Source organism: Neopsephotus bourkii, unplaced genomic scaffold (assembly GCF_033783945.1).
Source record: "Neopsephotus bourkii isolate Nb327-2 ecotype Australia unplaced genomic scaffold, CSIRO-AGI_Nbou_v1 NB_610, whole genome shotgun sequence".
In the NCBI taxonomy this organism is placed as follows: domain Eukaryota; kingdom Metazoa; phylum Chordata; class Aves; order Psittaciformes; family Psittacidae; genus Neopsephotus; species Neopsephotus bourkii.
The window spans coordinates 55,458-75,893 of NW_026901110.1; the positions used below are offsets into that span (position 1 = coordinate 55,458).

Consider the following 20,436-nt stretch of genomic DNA (forward strand, 5'->3'; position numbering starts at 1 on the left):
CAGAAAAGCCCCCTGGAGTCAGCATGAGACCTCCCAAAGGTCCCCCAGCAGAGTCCACCATGCAGCTCTTTGCTGTGGGTCAGCCACGCTCCTCGTTACACACATCCAACGACAACCACAGCCCAAGGGAAAGCGCTAGAGCAAAATCATCTTGGGGGAAGCAGGGGCACTTGGAGTCAGCTCTTCTTGGAGCTGCCCTTTCCACCCAGCTCCTCCCATCAGAGGCAGGACCTGAGCTGGAGGTGACCCAACTGGCCGGTTTTCATATCCCCAACCAGTTTAATGAGCAGCAGCCCAATGTCAACGCAGCCATCGTGCATTCACCAGATTAAAGTGAAGTTCCGCAGCAAACTGGAGAAATAAAACACACCTTCATGAGCAGCGTTCCATCAGCCAGGCTGCCAGATCTGTCTTGCAGAAGATAGTTCTGGCTACTCGGCATAGCAGCAGCTACACCTCCAGCCTCAAAACATAAGAGTTTGGGGTCCAAGGAGCCAGAGGAAGACCTGGGCTCAATCTAATTCACCCAAAGTGCTTTACAGATTTACCGGAGAGAAAAAGGGAAGAGTGCTCGTGCTTCCCACCTGGCTTGCTCGCTCCTGCCCACAGTCAAACCAGAACCATAACAGGCAGAAAACAGACGGCTGGTGCAGGACAGCAAGTGCAGCAATAGAGATGTTTTCCCACCTTTTCCTCCCCAGATTAAACTGGAAACCACACGCAGGTATTTTACAGAGCCAACCAAACTGGGTGCCAGCACACAGGCACTAAAGCTTTAAGACAAAAGTGCTGGCGGTGGCTCCAGCTTTGGTGTCCAGTTTCAGTGCTGCAGCTCAGCAGTGTCCGGGTGACCCCTCTGGAAAACAGGAGGGGATAATGCCAGGGTTTGGCCCAAAATGAGCAGGATCAGCCAGGCTTTGAGGGCTCTCACAGGAACTTTGGCATCCCAAGGTGCAGGAGCCCATGGCACAAACCAGGGCAAGCTCAGAGCAGGGATGTTTCTGAGGTCAACCTTGGTGCACCAAGAGCAAGGACATAGGAAACTGAGTCTGAGATAACGGAGACGGGGGTCACATGGGAGTACGAAGCCAACGCCCGGAGCTGTAGCTGAAAGGGGGTGAGGAGAGGAAGCTCGGACCCCAACAGCAGCAGCCGGACCACAGCCCAGACTTCACCGAGAGGTCAAACAGGGACGTTCAGCACAGGTTAGCGGCTCGGATAGGCAGGAGCCGTTCCAGCAGGTTAAGGCACCAAACCTGACAGCCGGGGGCCGCAACCCCCGATACACGCCCCCAGCAGCGCCTTCATGGGGGAGGGTTAAACTGGGACCAAATCCAGCGCTACGGGAAGCGGCGGGACCCCCCCCCTCTCCCGGTGCCCGCAGCCGGAGCGCCCCGAGCCCGCCGCTCCTGGGGGGGCCGCACGTGGGGGCGAGGGAAGGGGGCGCGGGACCCACAACCGCGCGCACACAAGCGCGCGCTCGCCAGACCCGCCCCCAATCAGCGCCCACCAATCAGCGCCCGACGCCGCTACCAGGGCTTCGCGTCCCTCACGGCCTATAGGAGCGGCGCAAACGGCCGAGCCGCCTTCTCATTGGCTACCCGGGCTGCCCTTCTAGAGGCAATCCCGCCCCCCAACCACAACCCCCTCCCTCCCCACGCCCCGCCGCGCCCGGGCGGCGGCACCAAGGACACGGGGGGGGGCAGCCGCGTCCCCCGCCCGCTCGCCCACCGCCCCTCTCCCCGCTCCGGTCCTGGTCCTGCCCCCGCCCCGGTGCACCCCGGTCCGATCCTGCCCGGCCCGGCCCGGCCCGGCCCAGCCGCGCTCCTCACCAGCACGCCCGTCCGCCCCGCCCGCGGCCCCGGCTCTGACAGCGGCCTCCACCGCCCGCTGCCGCCCCGCACCGTCCCGCCCCGCGCTCTGCGTCACCGCGTCGCCACGCCCCCCCCCGCGCCCTCCGCCATGCCCCCGCCGGGCCACCCGGTGGTGCATGCGCAGCCGCCTCCGCGGGAAGGGAAGGGCGGGGCGGGGCCTGTGCAGCCGTTGAGGCGCGGTTGCCATAGTTACTTGGCGCAGGCCTCGCATCCCGGTCCGGCCTGTAGAGCCCGGTATGGCCTGAGGGCCGCGGTATGGCCTGGGGACCCCGCTCCAGCCTGTGGGCCCCGGTATGGCCTGGGGACCCTGGTATGGCCTGTGGGCCCCTCTACAGCCTGGGGACCCCAGTACGGCCTCTGGGCCCTGGTCTGGCCTGTGGACCCCAGTATGGCCTGAGGGGGCTAGTACAGCCTGGGAGCCCTGGTATGACCTGGGGACCTCAGGCCAGCCCACGGACCCTCAGTTTGACCTGGGGACCTCAGGGTAGGCTGGGAACCCCCACCATGGCATAGGGGACCCCAGCATGGCCCAGGGGAACTCCTGCCCGCTGAGGCACCCCAGCACAGTGACACCCAGCAGGCCTCAGCAGAGAGCGGCGCAGGCAGGGCCGTGTAGGAGGCACTCACCCTGAAGCCTCTGTGTGTGCCCCGGTCTGCTCGGGTTTCCAACCTGCCTTCTGTTTCTGCTTCAATGTGCGAGGGAAAGCGCGGGGTACCCACAGCGTGAGAGAGTTGGGTTGGGAGCGGGGCCTCCTGGGGAGTTCTGGCCTTGCTGGCCATTTCCTGCAGGGTGAGTCAGGGCAGCACCAGCCCGAGCTGCCTGGAAGCTCAGGGTGCAGACAGCACATTCGGGAAGTGAAACAGGGCCCAGGAAAACACCGAGAGCCCGCAGCCATGCAAGCCCAGCCACGCACATCCAGCGTGGCGCAATCACCAGCACCCTGCCTGGATGTGTGGCAGAGCAGGGAGCGCTCTGGTGGCAAGGGGTGTCCCCAGAGTCACGCTGTCCTCAAAGGCCATGGCCTCAAGGTAGTAGAGGTGGGCGCAAGGGACCAAGGGGTCAGCGGAGTCCTGATATGGGGGTGGTGTGGACAGGAGGGGCGATGGGGAGAGCCCTGCTGGTGCTGTGGGCCAAGGCAGTGTGGGAGGCAGCCATGGGGAAATGGTGGAGCTGCAGCACTTGCGCCACTGGCGCCTTCCGGGGCAGTGCAGCTCCAGCCCTGAAGAGGGTGGCTGTCATCACAGTGGGATGGGGACGCGGCTGGGGCTGGGGCAGTCCCTGCTGGGTCAGCTCAGCCACTGAGGGCTGGCACACAAACACTGGCCCTGGACATGGACACCAACCCATCCTCTGCCCCACATACCAGCCCCAGAGCATCAGCCCTGCTCTTTGCTCCATACCCCAACCCCAAAGCATCCCCCTATTCTTCCATGCACACAGCCCCACGTTCAGCCCCACAGTGCTGCTCAGGGGCAACCCCCGAACCTCTCGGTCTCTCTGGAGGAACTGGGCAAACCCAGGCATTGCGAAAGGTGGAAAGCCCGCTCTGACGGCACTTCCTTCAGAGGCTCTTGAAAACCCACCACACCACCCCGGGGCTCCCAGAGCGCCCAAGCGACGCCACAGGCAGCACAGGCAGGAGCAGGCAGCACTCAACAGGTACCAGCAGGTCTCTCCCCAGGTTCTGCAATCAGCCGTGGAGATGGCGTTTGTCCCCGATCTGGACATACTGGAGAGAAGCAGGTAAGCGTGGCCGTGCCGGAGGGGACGTGGGGCATGTGATGCCGCTGTGGTGGCCCTGGCTTCACCATCTCCCTTTGCCTTTTAGCCTGAATGAGGAGACGTTTTATGGCCCTGACTGCCTCTGCCTGCAGAAGGTAACACTGGTGTGGTGGAAAGGGTGAGACCCCTGTGTGGAGAAGCTGGGCTCTCACCCCACATCCCCTTTCTTCCCTAGAAACCACAACTGGACTTGGAAGTTGCATCTCCTGGGGTGGGCATCCAGGTGACAGTGACCAAGGGACACCCAGCCAGGACCTTTCGCCAGGCTGCTGTCCTTGTGGCGGCTGTGACCAAACCAGCACACAAGGAGTTTGCTGACAGTGACCTTGGGGACTTCCTGGATGATATTTTTGGTATGGGGGTGATGTCAGGGTGTCCACCCAGGTGGGGGACGCTCTTGCAATGGGGATCATCAGCATCCCCCTGTCTCCCTCCCCACAGAGCCCGTCTCCTTCCAGCGGATTAATGGCAGCTACGCTGGAGCACCCATCTATCGCTACACCCGCTCCCAGTCCTTCGACATCCTTGATATTGACCAGAAGTGCTTCGTGCTGGAGTCACCCACTCAGCTGGTGGCCCTGCACCTGCAGGGACCCTCTGCTGGGCGGAAAGGTAATGGGACACAGTCCTGACCCAATGTCCCCATCCCCAAACAGACCCAATGTTTCCAGGCCCACAGAGGTGCCATCCCACAGCTCCACAATCACCCTTTAACTCATTCCTTCTTTCTGCAGTCAAGCTCAACATCGCTCTGTACCGTCCTCAGTCATCACAGGGTGGCCCAGGGACTGGGCGGATGCCAGTGGCACTGGGCATCAAGGGCTACCAACTCTACATGTCGTGTGTGATGAGCGGTGCTGAGCCCGTGCTGCAGCTCGAGGTGAGCAGGGGGGGGTCCTGCTGGCACCATCTCAGATGGGTCTGGGGGCTCCACCTCACCCTGAGTCCCATCTCACCCCTCGCTTGTAGGAAGCTGACGTCAGGAGGGACATTGAGAGCGTGGAGCTGACCCGCTTCATCTTCTACCGCCTGGACAGCCCAGCCGAGGGCACCACACGCTTCGAGTCGGCTGCCTTCCCTGGCTGGTTCGTCTGCACCTCCCTGCAGCCCCGCCAGCCCGTCAGCATCACCAACCAGCCCGACCAGGTCAACATCGCCACTTATGAGCTGAGCAGGCACTGAGGAGCCCCTGCTCCCAACCCAACCCAACCCAACTGGCAGTTGCTGGTTCTCAGGCCGTATGTACCAAGTACAGATCCCAGTGGGACCCCCCATCCGCTCCATCTATTTCAGGTGAAATAGCATCTCTGGGCCCTGTTGGCCCGACCCACCCCCATTTGTACTTATTTATTGTGGATATCCAGTGTTTTTGTCCTTATTTATTGTGTAACACCTCTTGCTTTTAACTTATTGTATATTTTATTGGAAATATTGTGGTTTTGTTCTCTGGAATTTGTTGGTAATGGAGGTGGAAATAAAAGGTTTCTCAGACTGGTGTCTCACAGGGGTGAAATCATGGGGGGAGTGGTGTATGAATGGAGAAATCCTGCTGTTTCAGCTGCTTTCTGGGCTCTCCAGGCCCGGGTGCAATGCCTAGGGGGTGGAGGTCACCCCACAGCCTGCGGGCCTGGCTGGCACCAGCAGGATCTTCCCACAGCTGCGGGGTGGCTGGGTGGGTTTCCCACTGCAGCTGCGGCACCGTGGGACGTGGTGTGGCGTGGCATGTCCTGGTGTGGTATGGCCTGGCATAGCATGGTGTGATGTGGTGAAGCATTGCATGGCATCCTGTAGTATGCTGTGCCATAGTGTGGCCTGCCATGTTAAAGCCTCATGTGGAATTGATACTGGATTAAATTAGTAACTCACTGCATCTAGAGACAAGGCTATGAGGATTCCATGACCTCCAGGGGCCACTCCTCAGATTCACAGTGACTGTGCCGTGGCCCATTCTGCCCACATTCTCGTTAACATGAGGAATGGGAATTGGGTGGGAATTTCATGGCATTATAAGAAGTGTGTATATAATGAAGGTACATAAGCTGTGAACTGTCTCTTCTGGGTGCATGAGACAGGCAGAGAAATCCTCCAGCACCCGGTGCTGCAATAAAGTCATGTTGTTTTCTAACCTGTCATTCAGTGGGGCAGGGTGGCTGGAAGCTGCTCATAGAAAAGGACCTGGGGGTGCTGATTGATGGAGCAACTTGTGCACAGGCAGCCAAGAAGCCCCCAGCATCCTGGCCTGGAGCAGCACCAGTGCGGCAGCAGGGCCAGGGCAGGGATTGTGACTGGGGAGGCTGCACCTCGAACCCTGTGTTCAGTTCTGGGCCCTTCACTATAAGAGAGACATTGAGGGGCTGGAGCGGGGCCAGAGAAGGGAATGGAGCTGGAGCAGGGCCTGGAGCACAGGGGTGATGGGGAAGGGCTGAGGGACCTGGGGGGTTCAGATGGAGAAGAGAAGGCTCAGGGGGGACCTGATGGCTGCCTCCAACTGCCTGACAGGAGGATGGAGCCAGGAGGGGCTGGGCTCTGCTCCCAAGGAACAAGGGATGGGACAAGAGGAACCGGCCTCAAGCTGCACCAGGGCAGGTTTAGATGGAGCTGAGGAACAATTCCTGCCCCAGAGGGTGCTCAGGCATTGGAACAGGCTGCCCAGGGCAGGGTCCCTGCAAGTGCTCACACCCCCTCAGTGCCATGGGGCAATGGTGGCCTTGGCAGTGCTGGGAACGGTTGGAGCTGATAACCTTGAAGGTCTTTTTCAACCCCATTGATTCTGTGATTCTGGTTGGAGTGTTTATTTTCCGGAGTTTGATAACGATATAGTCTGGCATGACATGGCATGGCATGGCATGATGTGGCATGGCATGGCCTAGCGTGTCGTTCCGTGGCATGGTGTAGTGTGGAATGCTCTGGCACTCGAGGTGCTGGGGCACGGCATGGCCAGGCCCGGCGCGCCATGACACCACGCGACCAGGACCTGCTGGCGCCGGGCGCCACCTCCCTCCTTCAGCACGTCCCGCCTCGCGCCCCATGATTGGTGAAAACCAGGTCTAATGGACGTGGCTGCAGCCAATGAGCTTCCCCTACCCCAGGCCCCGCCCATGTCCTTGCTCCCCTCACTGTCTTGTTACCGCACCCCTGCCCGCCGTTAGCCAATCACAACTCCTCTTGCCCGCCGACCCCGCCCGGAGCCGGCGGTTTCTCGCTTTCCATTGGTCGGTTTGAAGACGGCGTTCTCCAATAAGTGCTGCGCGGCGGTTGGTGGTGGATGTTTGACATGGAGCGGGTTGGGAAGGCTCCTCAGGGTGAGCGGCCCGGGGCTCTTGGTGGGGCTGGGGAGGCCGGGTGCGATGGGAGGTGCTGGGGAGCAGGGGCCGGTCTGGTCTCGGGGCTCTGTGCGGAAGGGGCGCGGGTCACCCCGTTGGTACGGGCCGGGAGTGGTTCGGGCCATCGCGACCGGCCCTGGGCTGGGGCTGTCCCGAGGCTTGGGTGGGGTGCAGAGGGGCGGGAGCACTGGGTCACTCTGTGGAAGCCTTGAGGGGCAGAGGGGCTGAGACACCCACAGAGCTCAGGGCATAGGCTCTGTTCGTCAGGTGAGCGTTGCACAGCCCCTGGGGATGGGCCAGGCTGTCCTGAGCCTAAGGTACTGCAAGGCCAGAGGTGTCAGAGGTATCCCCTGTCACCCCCCCTGCACTGAGACGCTCTTGCTTCCCACCAGCCTGTGCTAGCAGTGGGCTTGGCCACAGCACGTACAGGCTTATGGGATGCACAGCTGAAGCAGGGCCATTGGCAGCATCTTCCCCTTCCTTTTGAAAGTTGCCCAAGCCCTGCACAACTGAGGTTTTAAGCAGCATCACCCTGCGAGTGCTGGAGAGCTCTGGTCATGTACCAATGAGCCTTTGGGCAGCACTGGGTGCTGGAAGCAGCATCGCCAGGCTCAGGTGGGGAGCGGTACAGTAATGCTGTGAGTGTAAACCACATTCATTCTGATCCAGCACTGAGGTTGTTGTGTGTGCACTGCATTTCCTACCATCTCTTTGCAGAAGAGCAGAGGAGACTGCTCCAGGACTCTGCCGCAGCCAGAGGAAAGCCAAAATGCCCGAGTGCAAAGTAAGTCAGGAGGACGCTGGGCTTGGATGAGGTGTTCTGTAAAGGTCCTTTCCAGCACAAAGCACTTCGTGATTCTGAGGTGTAGATGGTGTTTTCCTGCTTTGCTAGGGTCTGCTGTACAAAGAACACCTCCTGCCTGTGCCTCGCTGCCAGATCAGTGCCTGGGACAGCCCCATGGCATCCAGCAGGGCTCTGTGGAGTTCCTGGCAGCAGAGGCAAAGGGATGGTTTGAGTGTTGATGAATGCTGACATTTCCTGCTGGTGGATATTGTCCTTTCCATGTATTTTCTGAGCCTCTGTGAAAATTTCTCATCCCAGTGCTTGGCTCTGGCAGCATCAGCCTTTGTGCCAACAGCTCGGCTTCCTAGCTAGGTCTTGAATAAAGGGTGGCTCACGTCTCATTGCTGCTTTTTAATGGCCCTTTCATTAGGAAGGGGCATTTTCAGTGCATTTAGAAAGTCCCAGGCATGTGTTCAGGGAGTCACCTTGCTCTGCCTTGCTTGGTTCTTCTGGAACCAGCCTGTGTGAGGGCAGCGAGGCACCTTCCTGCTGAGCGTGGCAAACCTGAACACTTGAGAGACTCCCTGTTGCAGTGAGTATTCCTCATGACACTGTAGTGCAGGGGAAGCTGCAAACCTTCTAAGTGGGGGAAAAGATAAAGGCAAATGGGATCCGAGACCAGAAAGAGCAAAACGGTCCCTGGTACCAGGGCTCTGGAAAACACCACTGAGATAACAGAAACGATCAGAGAAGATTCATCTTTCATTCTGGCTTAGTGCACCACTTGCATAGAGGACAAGCACCTAACTCTCTGGGCTCTTTCATTACAGGAAAAAGTCTGCACAGGCATTAATCTTCCCTAACAGCTGAGCTGCAGGCCCCGGAGCATGGGGTGGGAGAACCACACCACTGCCTGCCTTTCAGGGAGGAGGAGGAGGAGGGCAGGATGAGGGCAGCTGACAGCCAGCGCTGCTCTCCCACCTCCCTGCTCTGCTCCCAGTGCCTGGGCAGCTGTGGGGCTGCAGCTCGCTGCGACACACTAAACTCTGGGGTGCTGCTGTGACCTGCAGCGGGAGCCCCCAAACCTGCAGACCCACTGCCTGCAGGAGTTGTTGTGCTTGCTTGTATTGCCAGTGGTCTTGTGGCAACATGGGGTGTCAGTCATAGAATCATGGAACAGTTGGGGTTGGAAGGGACCTTCAAAAGTCATCTAGTCCAACCCCTGCAGTGAGCCGGTGCTTCATCTAGATCAGGTTGCCCAGAGCCACATACCGGATGGGGCATCCCCCACCTCTCTGGGCACGCTGTGCCAGTGTTTTACCACCCTCACTGTACAGAATCTCTTTCTCGCATCCAGTCTGAGTCTTCCCTCTTTCAGTTTAAATCCATCACCCCTTGTCTGGTCACAACAGGCCCTGCTGAAAAGTCTCTTCCTATCTTATAAGCCCCCTTTTAAGAGCTGAGAGGCTGCATTAACATCTCCCTGGAGCCTTTTCCAGGCTGAACAACCCCACCTTTCTCAGCCTTTCCTCACAGGAGAGATGCTCCATCCATCTGATCATTTCTGTGGCCTTGTCTGGACTCTCTCCAACAGGTCCATGTCTTTCCTGTACTGAGGCCTTCAGAGGTGGGTGCAGGACTGGTTTGTGCTGCTTTTTGGGTACAATATGGTACTTCCTTGGTAGCTCTTTGGTTTCCAAAAGCTTCTTCTAGCTCCTGTGACTGAGACATCAGTGGTTTTGTGCAATAGCTGTTAAATGCCTGCTATTTATTTTACTTCCTACAGACCCTTTTTAAGGGACCAGACGAATCGCCCGAATCCTCCCTTACAACCAGCTTCTAAACTGCAGCATGTAAGTAGAAATCTTTTGAGTCTGGTTTTGTGCTTAAAGGGAGTCTGGGCTAAACAGGGTCCCCAAATGAGAGTTGTGAGCTCCTGACCCCGAGCAGGGTCTGCAGCCTGGTGTTGTTCTGTTGACAGGCGCTTTGTCACCCCCGGGCTGGCAGGGTTGGGGCAGGACTGACCTGGGGTTCACTTGTTGTCTCCAGGTTGACGGGAACAAGAAGGATGTTCTTGGGCACAAGGGGAAGGGTGATGGTGAGGTCGGTGCCAAACCCAAGTGGCGTGCTGGCCATGCTGTGCAGAAGTCTTCAAGCACGTCCCAGAGAGCAGCAGTGGCACATCCAGAGCAGCCGAGGAAGGGTGCAAATCTCCCTGTGAGCCACCCTGCACGGAACAGAGTGAGGCTCCCAAGTGCAAACTGTGGTCACCTAAATCCAGACAGGACCAAGAAGCCTGCGCAGGAGCCTGACCCCACTGCAGCACCTCCGACTGGAAGGGACCCCCCCTCTCCTGGGGCAGCGTGCTCTCCAAACGAGGGTCTGGAGGACAGGCTGGTGTGCAACAAAGAAAACGACCGTGCACAGGCCTTCGCACACATCTTGGCTCACAGGCAAAGCTCAGCCCCAAAGCCAAGAGCAGTCGCGGGCCCAAAGGGCAGAATGAATAGCTGCCAGCTTAAGGAAGAGCCACTTGAGGATAAATTCAGGAAAACCTTGCTAGTCTCAAAGAGCACGTCTCAAAACCCGAGCAGCAAAACTCAGCCGTTGCAGCCCCCTCAGCCACTCACTGCGTCTGCTCATGGGAAGGCTTCACCTAAAGGAAGGCAGCCCCCAGAGAAGCCGCTGCGCTGCACATTTCCAGTGGGAAGTCGTGAGCACCAGAGCAGACCCCCTCAAATCAAAAGATCTCCCACAAAGCCTCTGGCCTCTGGCAGGCCCCAGGGCTCCACAAACCTGAAGCCAGGTGGCACTGTGCCGTGGCAAGAGTCCCTGCCTAAAGGGGGGGTGGATAGGGGGGGCATGAAGGTGATGCCTCCCAGAGGTGCAGCAGCATCCCAAGTGACAGTCCCCCAAAACCAGCCTTGCAGCACACAGGGCTCCAAAACTCAAGCAACTGAAGGCAATTTCAGGAAGAGAGAGTACCTTAAACCAGAGCTGCCAAAGGCAAGTGGCATACAGGCGAGGTGTGTTCCCAAGAGCCTGTCAGCAGCAGATCGCAGGTAAGTATCAGCTTTGGCCAACTCTGCCCTTTCTTTAAGCTCTGCTGTCCCCTGGAAGTGTTCAACTGGGTGAACCTGCACCAATCTGCTGAAAACAGGGTCCGAAGCCCCCTTTACTTGTGAACTGTGTGAGGCTGATGCCCCAGAAAAGAGGAGGGTGGGTTTGAGGTTCAGTGCCGCCTTGGGTTCGTCTGCGACCCACTGAGGATAGATGTTCTCCCCAAGCTGCTGAAGTTGGCTAGAGGGAGATTCCCAGGGAAAACAGCAGCCTGGCAAGTGCTGGTGCTCTGCTGGGGTGGTGACAGTGATTCCTGGGTCTTTTGACAGGAAACAGCTGGAAGAGTGGTTGGCATCCAAAGGCAAGATGTACAAACGGCCACCTATGATGCTGCTTCAGAAAAAGGCAGTGAAGCTGCCCTGCAGAAATGTCAAGGAGAAGGAAAAGCAGGATAAATTGGAGGAGGAGCATTGCTTGGAGAAGATCAACCATGTATTAACTGAGTGCTTGAAGCTCATTGAGGAGGTGAGAATGGGAAAGAAGCTGCTTGGATGGGCTCCTCTTGCCCTGGAGCTTCCGGGGAGATGAGGGTAGGGCCATGTTCCCCCAACAGCACAGAGGGGGTTGGAGCAAATGTTCATGCTGGGCTGCAGTTGCCAGAGCGGTCACATCTCAAGTCCTCAAGGAGTTATGGGTGTGCCAAAGGCATGCAGTACAGTGGGGCAGATGGAGCCATACCTGGTCACGGGGGACACGTGTGTGTCATTGCTGGTGTGTGGCAGGGGACTCTGCAGCAGCAACCCAGGCTGGCTTGAGGCATGTCCCTGGGGGACATCACAGCCAGTGTGCAGCATCACCTCTGGGAGCACTGACCACCAGCCCTGCTCTGGGGTTTGGTGACTCTGTTAGTGCCAGCACTGAGGAACTTATCCCTCAACATCCCTCCGAAATACCACACTCATTTCACAAGGGGTAAAACTGAGGCAGGAAAACTATGGCATGTCCATGGTCACATTGAAGAGCTGCCCCTTCAGACCCTCCCTTCGCTAGCGAGCACTGGGAGAGTGGTTGTGCACCGGCAGCTTCCTGGTGCACACCTCTGGCCCTTGCAATTGACGCTTGCCCCTGGGACCTTGCCTTCCTCGCAGGGTGTTGAGACCGAGGAGGTCCTGGAGGTGCTGTCCCATGTGCCCCAGGCGGAGAAATTTGCCAAGTTCTGGATCTGCAAAGCGAAGCTGCTCACCCGGAGCGGCCCCTTTGATGTGACAGGGCTGTACAGAGCTGCGGTCTGTGCTGGCGCTGCGGTAAGTGAGGCACGTCTCTCCCTGCAGGAGCACATCTCCAGATCCCAAGGTCGGATGCTGGGATGACTTCAGCAGCATCAGACACTTGGGAGAAAAAGCCCTTTAGAGCTGCTGGTCCCACTTTGACACCTTTGGCTTCACTCAGCCTAGCCAGCAGCTCTTTGCGGGTGGGAATGGGGCCAGGAAGCATATGCACCCTGTGCTGTGTTGGAGCTGTAGCTGGAGGTGATGTGCCAGCAGCTCAGTGCTGGTCTGGGCAGCACAACCGCAGCATGTGGTGGGGTTTGTGGCTGAGCCTGTGTTGACAGCTTGCCCTTGGAGAAGGGGAATCCTGCAGCCTTTTGCCACTGTCTTCAGCATGGATGAAGTAAAAAGCTTTTCTCCTGTTTGGTTGTAACTGTGGCCTCCATTCCCAAGTCAGGCCTGCCTTGACCTACACTCTGCTTTTCCTACAGCCACTGCAGGAGCTCAGAGAAGTTATCCTTAACATCCTGAAGACTGCAGACCAAATACCAGAAGGTAATATGTGCATGTGAGGCCACTGGAGCATGGGCAGGCAGGGGTTCCCTGGTTGCTGCAGGCAGGGAAGCAGCACGGTTTGCACTCTGTCCCAGCACCCTTGGCTCTGATGGAGACTGTTGTGAAAGTCCAGAGTTTCCATCTCAAAAGTGGGGCAAGATTTCTGTGCCAGGGCTGGGGATGGGCCTGGCCCAGCATGACGCTGTAGTGAGATGCCCTCGCTGTGGCTGGAGCATGTTCTGCTCCCTCCCCTGCTGCCCTGTTCTACCCTCTGCAACTGCGCTGCCGTTTGCCTCTCCTGTCAGGGGAAAAGCCACAGCCAGGCCCTGAGGAGCCCACGAGCCCCAGCAAGAGGCAGCACATGGCAGTGACTCCCTGCCTGCCAGGCAGGTCCCTGAGCAGCCTGCCTGCTTCAATCAAGCTACAGGTTACCTCTGTCCCCAGGTAAGGCCGAGCTGCCCGCTCCTGGCACCAAACACCCGTGTGCCCGTGCTCACTGCAGGGTTCACCTAAAGGCTTCTTCTGTGCAGGGTAAAGGAGCTACCACAAGGCCCAGAGCTGAAATTCCTGACGCCTGTGCGGCGCTCGGTGCGCATAGAGCGGGTTGGGAGCAGCTACCCGGCGCTGCTGAAGGACCATGACCCTGTGGTGTCGTCCCTCAGTGAAATCCTGGATGCTGAGGAGGAGACTCAGTTCTTCTTCAGGAAAAACAAGGCTCTGCCAGAGGTGACGGAGCTGGAGGGGCTCAGTTCGTACCCCCCTGACAGCTGCTGAGGGATTCCCAGCAGGGTGCAGGCTTTTTGCTGCCCTGCACTTCACATTCTTCTTGTTGCCTATCAACTGTAAAATACGTATGTGTTGTACATGATAAGCCTCTTTTAAATATATAAGTGCTGTTCTGAATAAACTCTGTGTGGATTGGGTGTGGAGTGGGGCACGGGGGTGTCCCCTGGGCCTGCCCGTGGCTGCTTGGCTGGGATTTTTCCTGCAGTGGGATGTCAGTCTGGCTGTGGAACCTCCTGGGTTCAGAAACTGGTTTGGGTTGGAAAAGGCCTTAAAGCTCCTCCAGCTCCAACCCCTGCCACAGGCAGGGACCCCTTCCACTGAAGCAGCTTGCTCCAACCTGGCCTTGAGCACTGCCAAGGATGGGGCAGCCACAGCTTCTCTGGGCACCCTGTGCCAGCGCCTCAGCACCCTCACAGGGAAGAGCTTCTGCCTCAGAGCTCAGCTCAGTCTCCCCTCGGGCAGGTTCAAGCCATTCCCCTTGGCCTGTCCCTACAGGCCCTTGCCCCAAGCCCCTCTCCAGGTTCCCTGCAGCCCCTTTAGGCCCTGGAGCTGCTCTAAGGCCTCCCCTTCAGGAGCCTTCTCTTCTCCAGGCTGCCCCAGCCCAGCTCTCTCAGCCTGGCTCCAGAGCAGAGCTGCTCCAGCCCTCGCAGCAGCTCCATGGCCTCCTCTGGCCTCACTCCAACAGCTCCAGGCCCCTCTTGTGCTGCTGCCCCAGAGCTGGATCAGGGCTGCAGGGGGGGTTCTCCCCAGAGCACAGCAGAGTCCCCTCCCTGCCCTGCTGCTCGTGCTCGGAGGGTGCAGCCCCATTTGCAGTGCCCCATAGCAGCCCCCAGGGGCTCTCCCCCAGCCAGACACAGGCGGCTGCTGAGGCTGGCACCAGTTTCCCTGTGCTGAGGAGGTGAAAGGGAGCCCTGATGCTATCTCCTGGTCTCCAGCAAGCAGTGATCCTGTCCTCAGCACCTCCTTTTGCCTCCTCCCAACACAGCCACCACCAGCATTGGCTCAGCACCTTTATTGAGAAACGTTGATGCTGGGCAAAGCCTTGGAGCAGCATCAGGGTGTCCCAGCACGGGCCTGGCTCCATCCTGAGGCTTCCAAGGGGGTGCAGAGCACTGCTGGTGGGGAGCACTGCCCTCAGAGCTGCCCCTCTCAGCCAGGGGCTTGCACTTGCCTGCGTTTTCCTTCAGAACAGAGAACTCTTCCTCTCGTTGTGCAGGAGTTTGAGATCTTATAAATAGGAAAGGGCAGAGGGAGAGAAGGGCCAGGGCAGGGGAAGGGAACCCTGGGGAGCAGCAGTCGCCTCCAGAGCCCTCCAGGCTTGAGCAACCTCTGCTGCTGGAGGTGCTGCAGGGACCAGGGACACCCCCAGCGATGCTCCCAGTGATGGGAGGAACTGGGGCACCCGGGGGGCCAGGAGTGAGAGCAGGAGCCCCGGGCAGCCCCATGGCCACCGAACACCTTCCTAGGGCCCAGCCGCTGGTGCTGGGGTGAGCTCAGGCTTCTCCATCCTCCTCCTCCTCCCTGCTGGAGCCCTGCGGGACAGAACCAACCTGAGGCCAAGGAGCGGGGGCAGTGGGCACAGGAGCTCACAGCACCAGGGTGCTGGTGCTGGGCATCCAATGGGCTCATCCCTGTGCCTCACCTGCGGGCTGGGGTGGCCGTGCCGGGCCAGCCACGGTGCCAGGGCAGTGCCAGCCTCCCCCCCGTCCCCACGGCCGTGCTCCACCGTGGACTCGTGAGCCATCTACATGGGGAGAGGCTTTGAGAGGGGCCAGTGCCCACCCAACGCCTCCCAAGGGGAAACTGAGGCCCGAGCGGCTCACCAGGACCGGGGGGGCCCGGAAGAGGTAACTGAAGGGGTAATAGAGGAAGTTGATGAAGGAGGCGGCGTAGAGGTCTGCGTAGCGCATCAGCTGGCTGGCGAAGAGCGTCTGGCGCGAGCCGCAGCGGAAGAGGCTGCCCATCTTCCCGTAGCACATGTCCATCTCGTGCGTGACTTTCTGCGGGTGCAGCGGGATCAGGGCACCCAGCGCCGCGGCGCCGTTGGGTGCAGGAGCGCGCCCGTGACCCCGGGCATCACCTGGATCCGACGCTTGATGGAGCTGATGTCCGGGCGCTCGCTGCTGCCGCTGTCCAAGTGCCTGCAGTGGGACAGACCCCGCTGGAGGGTCCCCCAATGGGTGCCCACACCCCCCTTCTGCTTCCCGCAGCCTGCCCCATGCCCACTCACTGGTACAGCTCCGCCAGGAACAGATCCAGGCTCCGCAGCTCCTCAAACAGCTCTGCAAGCACAATGGGGCCGGCTCAGCACACAGCATCACAGTACCCCAGTATGTTAGAGATTGGAAGGGACCTCAAAGGCTCATCCAGTCCAATCCCCCTGCAGAGCAGGAACACCTGGATAAGGTTACACAGGAACGTGTCCAGGCGGGTTTTGAATGGCTCCAGAGAAGGAGACTCCACAACCTCCCTGGGCAGCCTGTTCCAGTGTTCTGTCACCCTCACTGAGAAGAAGTTTCTTCTCCAGTTTAAGTGGAACCTCTTGTGTTCCAGTTTGCACCCATTGCCCCTTGTCCTATCATTGTTTGCCACTGAGAAGAGCCTGGCTCCATCCTCGGGACACTCCCCCTTTATATATTGATATACACTAATAAGGTCACCCCTCAGTCTCCTCTTCTCCAAACTATAGAGACCCAGCTCCCTCAGTCTTTCCTCATAAGGGAGATGCTCCACTCCCTTCATCATCTCAGTTGCCCTGCGCTGGACTCTCTCCAGCAGGTCCCTGTCCTTCTTAAACTGAGGGGCCCAGAACTGGACACAATATTCCAGATGGGGTCTCACCAGGGCAGAGTAGAGGGGAAGGAGGACCTCTCTCGACCTACTAACCACCCCCCTTCTAATACACCCCAGGATGCCATTGGCCTTCTTGGCCACAAGGGCACAGTGTCGGCTCATGGTCACCCTGTCGTCCACCAGGACCCCCAGGTCCCTCTCCCCTACACTGCTCTCTAACAGGTCGTTCCCCAGCCTATACTGGAACCTGGGGTTGTTCCTGCCCAGATGCAGGACTCTACACTTTCCCTTGTTCTATTCCATCATGTTATTCCCCGCCCAACTCTCCAGCCTGTCCAGGTCCCTCTGGATGGCAGCACAGCCTTCAGGCGTGTCAGCCACTCCTCCGACACACCAGAATCAGCACAGGCAGCATCCCCCCTGCCCGGCACAACCAACACGGGCTTGTCCCACTGGGGCTGGTCTGGCCATCAATGCAGGGGGGGGGAAGGAGGCTCCAGGCCCCCCCTGGTCCTCCCAAGCTCTGCTCACCGCTCTTCTCCGTCCAGACCTGCAGCTCGCGCGCCAGCTCGGGCACCACCAGGAAGGTTCGCCAGCCCTGCCGCTTCTTGGACTTGAGGATGTCCCCGAAGATGTGGTCGCCCATGTAGAGAATTTCCTTGCCCTTCACGCCCAGCAGGTCACAAACCACATCCGAGGAGCCTGCGAGAGCCGGGCATCAGGGCCTCAATGCAGGAGCATCCCCCCCGGGCTGCCCATGGAGCCCTGCTCACCGCCAGAGTAGACGGTGCAGTGCTGGAGGGGGCCCGTGTAGGTCCCGATGCGCAGCTTCCCCGTGTCCTGCGAGACAACAGCAGCCCAGGAACCATCCCTGGTGCCCATCCTGGGGTCAATCCCCCCTGCAGTGCCCCGACCCCCCCCACGGCCCCACCGTGTTCACTTGGCGCAGGACGGTGCCCTCGGCAAAGAAGAGCGGTTTGCGGGTGTCCACCACGATCAGATCAAAGTAGGATCTCCAGGGGCGCTGTGCGGTCCCAGCCTGGCAGGGGGGTGTCAGCGAGGGGCTGCGTGTGGCACCCCACAGCGCCCTCCACCTCCTGGTGGGGACGGACTCACCTTGTCCCCATCCCCGAAGTCAAACAGGTAGGACATGATGGCCTGCGGGGACACCCAGCATCGTGCCCCTGTCAGCCCCCAGCCTGTGCCGTACCCCCCGGGGTGGGATGCACACACACACAGTGCCCCCCACTCACATCGGTGTAGTTGTAGTCGCTGTTGGTGGCCAGGAAAACCTTCCCCACCTCCTTCATGCGGCTCAGCAGCAGCGGCACACGGGGCTGGTAGGGGCAAGTCAGCACTGGGGGACCGGGGCGGTGTGGGGAGGGGGGGCCCACAGACACTCACATCCTTCACCACGTATTTCTCCAGGTTCTCCAGAGTCTTCTCCTTCAGGCAGCCCTGCGGAGGGGATGGGGATGGAGGGGGGGGGGGGTCTGGCATCCCCAGGGCCCTCAGCATCTCCTCCCCCAGTAAAGCCCCCCGGCCCTCACTGAGAGGTGGACGTGGTCCATGGCCTCCCGCACATCCTGGAACATGCTGCGGAAGGACATGAAGAGGTTCCCGTGCTTGTAGCCGGTGTCGCAGCTGCAATGGTTGGGAAAACGGGGTGGGGGGGAATGTGAAGGGGCTGCTCTTCCAAGTGAGACCCCCCCCAGTCCCTCCCCAGTACCGGGTCCCCCCCCATCTCCCTCTTACTTGGTGTATCTGGAGCAGTTGGTGAAGAAGTCCACGAGGCAGGCGTAGAGATGGGCCTCTGGGGGGGAGAGGGGTGAAGGGGGGCACAGGGGCTGGGTGGCAGCACCCACCGTGCTGGGGGGGGGCTCATGGTGGGGGTGCCTTGCTCACCTGTGAGGTTGAAGAGGGTGTTGAGGATGTGGAAGCGCTTCATGTCATCCCTCTGGATGAACTTGTTGGGGTAATAGTGCAGGATTTCAGCCCTGGGGGGTGGGGGGGGAGCATGGAGCTGCAGCCCGCACCAAGGGCCCCCCCCGCACCCCCATCTCTATGGGGGTCCCAGCCTCACTCACCCCTTGAGGAAGCGGAAGCCATGGGCACAGACCAGCAGGTTCCCGTGGGAATCCACTTTGAGCAGGTTCCCATAGAGGGCATCGAACACCAGCCCCCTGCGCGCACACCCCATCAGCGGGGGGGTCCCCACCTAAACCCCCCCCCCCCCCCGCACTCAGCCCCTTGGACGCCCCTCACCGTGTGGGGAAGGTGGGGTCGTATTTGTAGGCGAGGATCTCGGGGGGGTACCCGATGGACACCAGGTGCTGCAGCAGCAGCGCAAAGGCCAGCTCCTCGTAGTCGGGGGACTTGTACACTGCACATGGGGGCAATGGGGGGGGTAGGCAAGGGAATGGGGGGAGTCACCCCAACCCACCCCCTCCATGCTCCCCAGACCCACTGGCCAAGGTGTAATCCATATCGAAGCCGAAGCATTTGATCTTCTCCAGCGCCAGGCTCCGGTTCACAAAGATCCTGGGGGTGATGGGAGGGTTATGGGCTGCGGGGGGGTGGCATGAGGAGGGGATGGGGGCCGGCCCCCCCCTCTCCCCCATCCCTGGACAAGGGCCCCACAGTGAGTTATTGGAGCAGAAAAATGGGCTTTTGAGCTGGAAAAGGAGCCGGAGGGGGGGCGCGAAGGGGGTTGGTGCCCCCCGTGTTTGCCTCCCCCACCCGGCAGCGTTACATGGGGGCCCCCAGGGCCTCTGTCCCCTCCTCACCCCCAACGTCCTTCCCTCATCTCCTGCACCCCCTCCCAGTGCCCCCCCCATCCCCGCGGCTCCCGCTCCCACCGGTGCAGGCAGTCCCTCCGCAGCGCCCGGGGGTCTCCCTGCCCCGGGCCGCGCTCCCCTTCGCTGCCCATTGCCGCCGCCTCGGGCCGGCGCCTGTGACCGCCGCCGCTTTAACGGGGCCCCGGGGACCGCCCCGACCCGGCCCCCGGCCCGGCCCCCACCACCCCCCCACCCCCGGCGCTACAGCAGGGACGGGACCTGGGGCACCCCGGGATGGGGACCCCCACAATGGAGCGGGAGATGGGGACCCCCCAGTGCCCTTCCATGGAGCAGCGCCCCCCGGGAACCACAACAGGGGGTCCCCCTCCCCAGCGCCCCCGCGGTGCCCCCCCTGGGGCCGGTGTTTGCCCGACGGTAGCGGGGGGCGACCGGCGGCGAATCATTAACCGGGGTCAAGGACCGGCCCCGCTGCCGCCCCGATGGGCGCCGCGGGGAGGGGCTGGCACCGGGGACCCTGCCCAGCACCACGCACCCGAGGGACGGGACCCACGTCCCGGTGCCCGTGGGAAACGGGCACATCCCGGGGGGTCAGAGCCCTGGGGGGGGTGCCCCATCCCTTCAGCCCAGGGATCCCAGAGGCACGAAGCTGCCCCCCAAGGGCCGGTGCCAGCCGCAATCAGCGGCTGCTCTTGCAACAGCCCGGGGTGACGCGGTCCCAGCGCACGGCCCTGACCCGGGAGGGAGCATCCATAGGATGGGGACATGGAGCAGAGGCACAGCTGCTGCCATGGGGCTGGCAACAGGGCGTCACCAACAGACACCCCCGCCACACACACACCCCAGGTGTGGGGCACTGATAAACCCCCCCCGGGCTGTTCAGACCCAGTCCCGTGACACCAGGAGAGAAGCGGGGCTCTTATCAGGCAGTCAAGTCCCTGCTCCCTCCCAGGGCACGGGGCCAAGCAGAAGCCATGGGGCAGGATGTGAGTGCCAGGGGCAGGACAAGGGGCCCTCTCCCCCCACCCCAGCACAGAGGCAGCGCTGGCGTACGAAGGAAACCTTTATTGAGTCCGAGGTAGCAGCGCGGGGGGGCATGGGCGGGCAGGGGCTGCCCCCCAGGGGGTGGTTGGGCAGCAGCTGGTGTCCACACCACGACAGCAATGGAGGCAAAGCTGAACACAGCACAGCCCAGGGGGGCACGGACACCCCCAGGCCCTGCCCCGGGGGGCAAGGACCAGCCCCAGTCCTTACTGAAGGAGGAATCACTGCCAGGGGACCTTAATAAGTCATTAAACTGAAGAGAGTGGCTCCCCATAACTGCTAATCTAAAGCTACAGCGCAGCAGGGGAGGCACGGGGGGGGCAGGCGCTGCCCCCCAGCAACTGAGCTCCGGGACACGGCCATTAGAAAAC

At 60.5% G+C, this 20,436-nt stretch overlaps 4 protein-coding genes across 10 annotated transcripts in view; 2 read left to right on the forward strand and 2 right to left on the reverse strand.

Annotated features, from left to right (window-relative positions):
• The window catches only part of OGDH (oxoglutarate dehydrogenase), a 33,324-nt gene extending 31,377 nt beyond the window's left edge, over window positions 1-1,947 (reverse strand). For all 4 annotated transcript variants that reach the window (XM_061351797.1, XM_061351795.1, XM_061351798.1 and 1 more), the window contains exon 1: window positions 1,833-1,947. The gene's annotated coding sequence lies outside the window, so the exon portion shown is untranslated. The remainder of the gene's footprint in view (window positions 1-1,832) is intronic.
• LOC133211429 (peptidyl-prolyl cis-trans isomerase A-like) overlaps window positions 1-19,232 on the reverse strand; it is a 59,951-nt gene extending 40,719 nt beyond the window's left edge. Inside the window, exons 1-18 of one of the 4 annotated variants that reach the window (XM_061351803.1) lie at window positions 19,085-19,232; window positions 18,694-18,767; window positions 18,492-18,609; window positions 18,314-18,409; window positions 18,132-18,223; window positions 17,982-18,039; window positions 17,777-17,870; window positions 17,631-17,684; window positions 17,480-17,563; window positions 17,343-17,384; window positions 17,158-17,265; window positions 17,000-17,066; window positions 16,758-16,928; window positions 15,664-15,715; window positions 15,514-15,574; window positions 15,257-15,433; window positions 15,076-15,177; window positions 14,904-14,965 (exon numbers count right to left, since the gene is read on the reverse strand). In XM_061351803.1, coding sequence (XP_061207787.1) covers window positions 14,927-14,965; window positions 15,076-15,177; window positions 15,257-15,433; window positions 15,514-15,574; window positions 15,664-15,715; window positions 16,758-16,928; window positions 17,000-17,066; window positions 17,158-17,265; window positions 17,343-17,384; window positions 17,480-17,563; window positions 17,631-17,684; window positions 17,777-17,870; window positions 17,982-18,039; window positions 18,132-18,223; window positions 18,314-18,409; window positions 18,492-18,609; window positions 18,694-18,767; window positions 19,085-19,155 — 1,560 coding nt within the window. In that variant the 5' untranslated portion in view covers window positions 19,156-19,232 and the 3' untranslated portion in view covers window positions 14,904-14,926. Of the gene's footprint in view, window positions 1-14,903; window positions 14,984-15,074; window positions 15,178-15,256; window positions 15,434-15,513; window positions 15,575-15,663; window positions 15,716-16,757; window positions 16,929-16,999; window positions 17,067-17,157; window positions 17,266-17,342; window positions 17,385-17,479; window positions 17,564-17,630; window positions 17,685-17,776; window positions 17,871-17,981; window positions 18,040-18,131; window positions 18,224-18,313; window positions 18,410-18,491; window positions 18,610-18,693; window positions 18,768-19,084 lie in introns of those variants that run through there. The other 3 variants (XM_061351801.1, XM_061351799.1, XM_061351800.1) reach the window with 3 other exon arrangements.
• Window positions 3,527-5,148, forward strand: LOC133211426 (interleukin-1 receptor antagonist protein-like). The gene is made up of 6 exons (XM_061351792.1): window positions 3,527-3,618; window positions 3,704-3,752; window positions 3,833-4,010; window positions 4,099-4,269; window positions 4,392-4,537; window positions 4,627-5,148. The coding sequence occupies exons 1-6, from the start codon at window positions 3,578-3,580 to the stop codon at window positions 4,837-4,839; spliced, it is 798 nt and encodes a 265-aa protein (XP_061207776.1). The 5' UTR covers window positions 3,527-3,577; the 3' UTR covers window positions 4,840-5,148.
• CKAP2L (cytoskeleton associated protein 2 like) lies at window positions 9,162-13,527 on the forward strand. Its single transcript, XM_061351794.1, has 7 exons — window positions 9,162-9,617; window positions 9,814-10,826; window positions 11,154-11,349; window positions 11,973-12,128; window positions 12,584-12,647; window positions 12,953-13,091; window positions 13,178-13,527. The coding sequence occupies exons 1-7, from the start codon at window positions 9,522-9,524 to the stop codon at window positions 13,419-13,421; spliced, it is 1,908 nt and encodes a 635-aa protein (XP_061207778.1). The 5' UTR covers window positions 9,162-9,521; the 3' UTR covers window positions 13,422-13,527.
• Window positions 19,233-20,436: the final 1,204 nt, after the last annotated feature.

Coding starts and splice junctions, on each gene's coding strand:
- LOC133211426 (XM_061351792.1), top strand. CDS start 3,578: ATGGCGTTTGTCCCCGATCTGGACATACTGGAGAGAAGCAG. Junction 3,619..3,703: donor GACATACTGGAGAGAAGCAG/GTAAGCGTGGCC, acceptor TTTGCCTTTTAG/CCTGAATGAGGAGACGTTTT. Junction 4,538..4,626: donor AGCCCGTGCTGCAGCTCGAG/GTGAGCAGGGGG, acceptor CCTCGCTTGTAG/GAAGCTGACGTCAGGAGGGA.
- CKAP2L (XM_061351794.1), top strand. CDS start 9,522: ATGCCTGCTATTTATTTTACTTCCTACAGACCCTTTTTAAGGGACCAG. Junction 12,129..12,583: donor CGGTCTGTGCTGGCGCTGCG/GTAAGTGAGGCA, acceptor CTTTTCCTACAG/CCACTGCAGGAGCTCAGAGA. Junction 13,092..13,177: donor CAGGTTACCTCTGTCCCCAG/GTAAGGCCGAGC, acceptor TCTTCTGTGCAG/GGTAAAGGAGCTACCACAAG.